Source organism: Rhincodon typus, chromosome 10 (genome assembly GCF_021869965.1).
Source record: "Rhincodon typus isolate 14 chromosome 10, sRhiTyp1.1, whole genome shotgun sequence".
In the NCBI taxonomy this organism is placed as follows: Eukaryota; Metazoa; Chordata; class Chondrichthyes; order Orectolobiformes; family Rhincodontidae; genus Rhincodon; species Rhincodon typus.
In genome coordinates this window covers 55,984,844-55,993,778 of record NC_063341.1, presented here as the reverse complement: position 1 = coordinate 55,993,778, position 8,935 = coordinate 55,984,844, and the positions used below count along the sequence as shown (strand labels likewise).

The 8,935-nt window shown below is 40.1% G+C and overlaps 1 protein-coding gene across 1 annotated transcript in view; it reads left to right on the top strand.

Annotated features, from left to right (window-relative positions):
* LOC125484137 (DNA repair and recombination protein RAD54-like) overlaps positions 1-2,936 on the top strand; it is a 13,396-nt gene extending 10,460 nt beyond the window's left edge. The window contains exon 6 of the mRNA XM_048601534.1: positions 2,899-2,936. Within this exon, the coding sequence (XP_048457491.1) occupies positions 2,899-2,936 (38 nt within the window). The remainder of the gene's footprint in view (positions 1-2,898) is intronic.
* The last annotated feature ends 5,999 nt before the right edge of the window (positions 2,937-8,935 follow it).

Below are 8,935 nucleotides of genomic sequence, written 5' to 3'. Positions count from 1 at the left end.
AAATATGAGGTGACTTACAAGGTGAGGAATAAATAAGTCTATCCACTTCATTCTCAGAGTGTGAATTTAAATACATTCGGTACAACAAAAGCACAATATCATTACACTGCACCTTTCCTCATTTGCAAAGGCAAGATTAATTCATTTCTATTTTCTATTATGCACCTGTGATTATATGAAGACACTTTCAAAAAGCCTGATGTATTTCAATTCGGTAACGCAGCATGCAACAGATTTTGAGAAGAGTCCAACTAAATATTGTTATGTATCTTACTTATTTTCACACAATAAGTTCAACTGACCACTAAATCAATAACATTTACTAAGTGTAGCATTTACTTTCAGTGCAGTCATACAATTGGTGTAATGATCAGGATAAATGGATGCAAATTTGTGACTACAGTCTCTGTCTTTGTACACTGCCCTGTGATTAGTTACGGTTTTCTTGTAGTCAGTCAGACTACAAGGAAGAGTGGTCCTTCTTTGAAAAAAGATCATGAGAAGTTAGTCATACCAAAAACATTGTACAATGGGCAACATTGGGAAAATATTCTAATCGTGCTCAGACAGCAAGGAGAAAAACCTGAATATAACTTCACTTTGAAATGTCTATGATACTGGGCATCCACTGAGTGGGATATGACTTGTACATATTCATTCCTGAGTCAAATTCCTGGAATTCCCTACCTAACACCAGGTTTTGGTGAAATTTCACACAATGTTTATCTTCCAAGAAACTGTACTTATGGTTATCTTTTTGGGTTGAGTACAGCAGGTAGATTACATGACAGGACCAATTAAACATGATATGCATTACAAATGGCATTTTTTGGACAAATCATTGGCAGCCAGTTCCCACTGTACATTAGCTAATGTGTAAACTAAATGCAACAAAAAGGAAAAGAATTCTATTTTGTTAAAGAAAGTGGGAAGTTAGTCATGCAGGGTACCAGGGTAGGTGGTAAATTAATAGCTGGAAATTAGAACAAACAGAACAGAACAAACTACAAATACACAGGGGGCCAGACTGTGGAGAAAACAATACTTAACAGCATTTTCTGTTTACGTTTCAAAGACACAAGTGAAGCCAGTTTTCTGTAAAGAGAGCCTGACTGTCAGAGTGCTGAGCTGCACTGTGCCTCCATATCTCCCCAATATTCTTCAGTAGTACAACTATCCAACTAGCGCGAACTCATCAAATTCTTGCCTCTTGATTATCCTGGATTTTAATTGCTCTGCAGTTGGTGACCATATTTCCAGCTGTTAAGGCCCTGAGCTTTGGAATTCTCTCCTTACAGTCTCCACTTTGCTTTCTCTCTTTATTCCTTCAAATGCTACTTAATGACCAAACATTTATCATCAGCTGTAATATCTTCTTCTTTGCCTCAGTGTCAAATTTTGCTATTTGTGGTTCTTATGACAAGCCTCGGGGACTTCTTCAAGTATTCTTTTACATGGGATATGAGCATCAGCGCACAACTATCATTTATTGCTTATCACTTTTCGTTCAACTCCTGTATCCCTGGACATGAGTACACATGACAATAAAATCTATTCTAATTCGAATTCCTTGAGAACATGGAGCCAAAATGAGTAAGAATTACATTTTTTATAAGGTGAATAGTGAAATAGATAATTTATTGTTCACTTTCATCTAATATTCATTTACCAGTTTCATTGAAATATTGTGGTGAGTACCAGATACCAAACATGAGGAAGGTTACCTAAACCCTAGAGAGGGTGTAGAGGATATTTCTTTGACTGATAGCAGTGATGGAAGATTTCAGTCACACGGCCACTAGAGAAATTGATGTTATTTTCCTTAGACCTGAGAAGATTAAGGAAAGATTTGATAAAGGTGTTAAAAATCAGGAAGCGCTTTGATGAGCATGAGATAGAAAACATATATTTCTGATGTAGAGGATTGTTAACCAAAGGACATAGGTAGAAATTGTCAACAGAATCAGAGGTAATATGGGTTTAAAAAAAGTTGAGTTAATCTGGAATGCATTTAAAAAGAGTTGGAATCAAATTCAATAACAACTTTGCAAAAGTAATTGCTAAATATTTGAAGGGTATGTTTGCAAGGGGTTTTTGTGATGCAGTGTTAGTGTTTCTGCCTCTGAATCAAAAGCTCTAGGTTTGAATCTCACTCCAGAATTTGATGGCCATGGAATGCATGTGCATAATGTGGACCAATTAACAGAAGGTTAATCGGTTCATCCTTTCAAATCACCTATGATAAGTTTTAAGAATGGGTGAATTTCCTTGTCAGCCATGATTGATGTGGAATGGCCTATCTCAAGCTATTGCCTTTGGTGACCTGTTTCTGGAAAAAGAGGAGCTATGTACTCTGTTTATCACTAGATGTAGAAAGCTTCTCAGTCTAAAAGTTTGCACAACTTCAGAGAAAGAGTAGAGGCATGGTACTAATTGGATAGTTCTTTCTAGGAGGCAGCACAGGCATGATGAGCTAAGTAGCTTTCGTCAGTGCTGTATGTTATGATTTAATTGTTTGTCAGCAGCAAAGGTTTGAAAGTGTTGTCCAAGCTTTATTGGCTAATTAACTATCAGGGAAATGGTATGTGTTGTTTAAACCACGTTGATATGCTGGGATTAGCCATCGAGTTTGCAAAAGGATTTTTTTAAAAAAGCTTCTGTCTCAACTGCATTGAACAGCAATTTAATTGGACCTGGAAGCCTATGGAGCTCATTTGTTTCACCGTAACCATGAATCCTCGGTTTAAAAGGGAAATTCCAGATTTGAAGTATTTAACTGATAACTCTTCTCATATCCGTGCATTTTTATCATTTATCTAACATGGAGTGCACCATAAACAATACAGATGAACATTGTTGAGCATTCTTTCTTTAATCTGTGATTTGTCTATGTTTCAGGGCCCTATAACAAAGCATTAAAAGTGCAGGCCTCATAAACTTGCACCTCACAACATTTGTCACTGTGGATCCAAGGTAGTAAAACTAGAATGAACAAAGTTGAAGATGTGACATTCTGTCCCATATTACAGTTTTCTTGGTGCCTTAGTATAGGACAGCAAATTACAGGTTTTCTTCCATCTGTCCTGATACAACTCCCATCTGAAGAAGGTAGCTGCTGACAATGACTGTCACCTAACATGAATTATCCCGGTCTCCGCACACTTTATTTCTAGGCACTGGTAGTTTACCCTATGTCAATCACTTCTTTGAACTTTTCAAACCAAATAATATAGGACAGGAACTCAAGATGCCAAGGTGGTCATCTCCCTCTCTGTCACTCAGCTTTTTGATTTATAGGTAGTTCTATAACATGATAGTTGTGTTCTTATGTGACCTTGCACTATAGAAAATCATATTATAGGGAAATTGCTATAGAAAATTGCTGTGACTGTACAGCAGAAAGTTTGCGTTTTTCAAACAGTGTCCACTATTCATCAATCACGTTACAGCCAATTTGTGTTGACAAAACACACGTTATAGCAGAACTACCTGTATTTTGTGCTGAGGGCATTTTCCTGACCCTTTCTAAACACTTGCATGGTTTTGGAACTATGCCAGAAAGCTCCCTTATATCACTTTAGAAATGTGAAAACCTCAAAATCAGGAGCATGATTTCTGTGACTTTTAACTCTACATTGTCTTGGTTCCTGACTACATAGAATTATTTATACTCTTCCAGAGAGAGAAGAAAATCACGTGTGCCAACTAATTCATCAATGAGTTTTATACTGCACTGAAAAATGCTGTTTATTAAATGCTGTTATTTTTTACAACAGGATGTGTGTGATGCAAAAGTCAGCCCATTATGCAAAAATAAATGTGAGAGGAGATTGCACCCATAAACATTATGATTAATAAATTGCAGGAATTACATTAACCTACTATACTAGATTGTTCCTTTTGGATTTTGCAATACCTTAAACAATAAAGTTAATTTATTGCAACTTCCACCAACATAGGACATCACAGGAGGTACAAGAATGATTCAACAATTTCAAGCTATGAACCAGAATTAATGTTTCAAAACAGCAATAAGGGTGGCCAAAAGAGAAGGTCCTAGCAACTAAGGCTATTGATTTTTGACAGTGGTAAAAATATGGTTGAGCTGACCCAATAACATATATAAAAATATAAAATTATAAGAAATAGGAGCAGTAGTCGCGCACTTAGGATTTTGAGCCCTCTCATCTGCTTCAGTTACAGTTTCCCACATACCCTCATGTCTGTTGATTCTCTTGGTAGTTGAGGGTCTATAGTTTTCTGACTTGCATACCTGTTGCAGGCAAGAAGGGAACAACTTGTCATTGAGTGCAGCTTGACACAAAGTGTGAGCTTGGGAATTTGGTGAATGAGGAAATTCAGTACAGTGAGGGAGGAGATGCTATTTACATAAGTAGCTGCCTTTATAAAGAGTCTTCATAAAAGAGCTTGAGAGGGGAGGCCCAGGAGACTTTACAAAAGAACCAGTTCTGAGCTTGATTCTAGAGGAAACTGGCTGGGTTCTGAGGAAAAAAAGTGTGACACTACAGGAAAGTACTTTCAGTATTTTCATAACTGTAAGGTTTTATTGGTGGTAAGCTTTATGAATAGTAAAACTTTATAGATTTGTAGATGAGCATTTCCTATTCTTCATCGGAAATTTAAATCAGAGCTAAGCAGAACTATTACTGAAATAAGATGATAAGGAATTATGAGAGATATTAATTAAAATTTGATGAGTAACTTTAGTTAGTTAAATCGTATAAGATGACAGAATAGTTAATATGTGGAGCCTGCAGAATGTGAGTCCTCATGTGCAACTATGTAATCCAAGGCAGTTGCATCTGCAGTGTACTTGTCTGAGGCTGAGGGATCATCAAATCAGAGTTATTGAACTGAAGACTGAGCTGCAGACACTGCTTCACATCAGAAGGAACAAAACTGCCTGGGCACTTGCTTTCCAGGAGGCAGTCATAGCCCTTGGTATATGATCAGAAACAGAAGAGTGTGACTGTGAGTGGGGCAAGTAAGGCGATTGAGCAAATAGAAGTGGAGGCACTTCAGCCCTTGCAATTGTTCATCAGGTTTGAGAATCCTGCAGATTGTACTGATAAAAGGAGGGACTGCAGGGTAAATGAGAAAATTGACTATGACATTGGGGTATAGGATATCATTTAGGCTTTGGAAGGGAGGTTAATAAGAATGTAGTAACAGTGGGGACAATGTAGTCAGGGTGATAGACATGGTGCTCCACAGCCGAGAGCACAAATCCAAATTGCTGTGCAGCCCACTCAGTGCCAGAGTTCTCGGCACCTGCGCTGAACTGGAAAGGAAATTACAGTGGGAGTGGAGAGAATCCAGTTAGTGTGGTCCATGTGGTACTAACAATATAGATTCAACGAGGAAAGAGGTTCTGCTTAGTGACAGTGAGCAGCTAGTACTAAATTGAAAAGCAGATCCAAACAAGTAATGGTCTCAGGATTAAGTGTGAAATTAGAGTCTAACACGAGCAAATTGGTAGACGGTTAAATATGTGGCTGCAAGTTTGGTTTAGGAGATAACAAGGTGTAGAGCTGGATGACCACAGCAGGCCAGGCAGCATCAGAGGAGCAGGAAAGCTGACTTTTTGGGTCTGCACCCTTCTTCAGAAATGAAGGAGGGGAAGGGGATTCTGAAATAAATAGAGAGAGGGGGAAGTGATGATAGAAAGTGGATAGAGGAGCAAATAGGTGGAGAGAAGACGGACAGGTCAAGGAGGTGGAGATGAAGCCAGTAAAGGTGAGTGTAGATAGGGAGTTGGGATGGGGGTTGGCCAGTGAGGAGGGAGGGGCGGGTAGGTGGGACGGAAGACGGATAGGTCAAGGAGGCGGGGATGAGAGGGGCTGGTCTTGGGATGAGGTCGGGGGTGGGGAGATTATGAAGCCTGTAAAGTTCACATTGAAACCAATGGGCTGCAGGATTCCCAGGCGGAATATGAGGTGCTGTTCCTCCAGCCTTCGGGTGGCATCGTTGTGGCACTGGTGGAGGCCCAGGATGGACATGTCGGTTTAGGAGAAATGTGTTCTGACTCCACTGTAAACATAGCTTCAAAGAGTAGAATTTCAACCACCATGGGGAGGCATAAAGCTCTGAAAAGCAGCTTCAGTTAGCAATGCAATATGATCCCACACACTTACAGGTGTACAGGTGATTGAGAAATGCCCCTAGCATTTACTGATTAGATTTTGCCAACTGAATTGCATATGGCTACTGAACCACAAACCTATTTAAACATTCAGCACAACTAAATGAAGCAGGGAAACAGCCTGCACCCTTACTTTTTGGTAACGATGAAAACTTGACAATTCCCTGACTGCACAACACATTCACAAGGTGACAGTACCTTGGAATGGACAGTAAGAGATTCCAAACATTTGGCAAAGAGAGTTTAAATCTGTTCACCTGTTAATCTATTTCAAAATATGAGTGCTGAAGCAGCAGGCTCATAACTCCAAAGCTGACAATTTCAGAGGGTCTGCCAGGATTGCATCCAGCAGTGGTCCCAATACCAACCACCAATGAAATTTGCAGAGGCAGTGGGAGAGAATCTCACTTGCATAGGGTTAGCCGGTAGAAATGCCAATTGGATCCATCTACTCCATGAGCTTGGAAACTGACATGGCCGTCTACCATGACCCATCCCATGCGGTCCTGTTCTGTTTGATTGGCAAGTTGAGTGTGCAATCCTGTTCTACACTGAGTCCAGCTGACCTGTCATTTGTATCCTCATGTCTTCTTTGAATCTACAGTTCTCAAGGATAAGTTAAAAATTCTCATTTTCATTTTTAAACGTCTAAATTTGCTTCACTTAATCCAAACTCTGCAATCACCTCCACTCTCATGAAGTAACCAAGAAGACTGGTGAGGGCAGAGTGGGTTGACTTTGTCTAGGTGGACTTTAGTAAAGCCTTTGACAAGGTTCCACGTGGTAGGCTAATTAGTGAAGTTAGATCGCATGGGATTCCAGGAGAGTTTGCCAATTAGAAACAAAATTAGCTTGATGGTAGGAGACAGAGGGTGGTGTTGGAGGGTCATTTTTTAGACTGAAGGCTGTGACCACCGGTCTTCTGCAGGGATCCGTTTGTCAGTTATATAAACAATATGGATGAGAATTTCCTAGGCACGGTTACTTTGCAGATGACACCAAAATTGGTGGTGTAGTGGACATTGAATCTAAGATTACAAAGAGATCTTAATCAATTGAGTCAATGGGCTGAGGAGAGGCAGATGGAGTTTAATTTAGATAAATGTGAGGTCTTGCATTCTGGTGAAATAAACAAGGGCAGGACTTATATAATTAATGGGCTCTGGGTAGTGTTGTAGTGGTTAGCACTGCTGCCTCACAGCACCAGGGACTCGGGTTTGATTCCAGCCTCGGGCAACTGTCTATGTGGAGTTTGCACATTCTCCCTGTGTCTGCATGGGTTTCCTCCGGGTGCTCAGGTTTCCTCCCATAGTCCAAAGATGTGCAGGGTAGGTGGAGTGGCCATGCTAAATTGCCTATAGTGCCCAGGGAAGTTTAGGTTAGGTGTGTTAAAAATGGGAAATGCAGGGTTAGGGGAATGGGTCTGGGTGGGATGCTCTGCGGAGGGGCAGTGTGGACCTGTTGGGCCAAATGGCCTGCTTCCACACTGTAGGGATTCTATGCTTCTATGTTTCTAGCAGAGAGACCTAGGGGTTCAGGTAAATATTTCTTTGAAACTTGCATCACATGTAGACAGGGTGGTTAAGAAGGCATTTAGCATGCCTGCCTTCATTGCTCAGACCTTTAAGTATAGGAGTTGGGACATTGTGTTGAGGTTGTACAGGACATTGGTGAGGCCTTTTCTGGAATACTGCATACATTTCTGCTCCCCCTGCTATAGGAAGGATATTATTAAATTGAAGTGGGTTTAGAAAAGATTTACTAGGAGGTTGCCAGGAATGGAGGATTTGAGTTATAAAGATTGACTGGATAGGCTAGGGCTTTTTTCACTGGAGTGTACGAGATTGAGGCATGACCTTATACAGGTTTATAAAATCATGAGGCGCATAGATAAGGTGAATAGCAAAGGTCTTTTCCTTAGGGTAGGAGAGTGCAAAACTAGGGGGCATATTTTTAAGGTGAAAGGAGAAAGTTTTAACAAGGTCGTGAGCGGCAACTCTTTTACACAGAGAGTGGTTTGTCTGTGGAATGCACTGCTAGAGGAAATGATGGATGTAGGTACAGTTACAATATTTAAATACATTTGGATAACTACATGAATAGGAAAGGATTGGAGTGATATGAGTCAAATGCAGGCAGGTGGGACCTGTTTAGTTTTGGAACACGGTTGGTGTGGACTAGTTGAACCAAAGGGTTTGCTTCCACGCTGTATAACTCTATGACTCTATAAATGAATCAGAAATCTCCCAATACTCTAGTACTCTGATGCTGGCCTCTTGTCCATTCCCACTTTCTTTCACTTCACTGTTAGTGGCAGAGATTTCAACTGGCAGGAATTCCTTTCCTAATAATTTTACCTGTCCTTTTGTCTCTCCTTATGGCCCATCTTTGCAACTAAGCTTTCAGTTATCCTTTACAATCTCTGACTCATAACTCATTTTCCACTGACCAAACAATGAAACATCTTCCACATCTCAAGCAAACTAAATGAGGGACTGGATTTCATTTTACTTCAACTGGTGATACTTGTCAGCAAAAGTAAAGATATTTCCTGAAAGGGAGCCCAGGATGCAGAAGTTTGCTGTAATCCTGAAAGTTAATACTTTATCTGACTCATCTGGTGTCAAAGTGACAGGAAATACAAATTCACAACCAACGGAACAGCTCTTGACCCTGAAGAGAAACTGGAAAATTGGATGATAGTATGATCTCATAATATCACCATAGCAATATTGAATATGCATGAATGAAGACTAAAAGTACATTTACTGT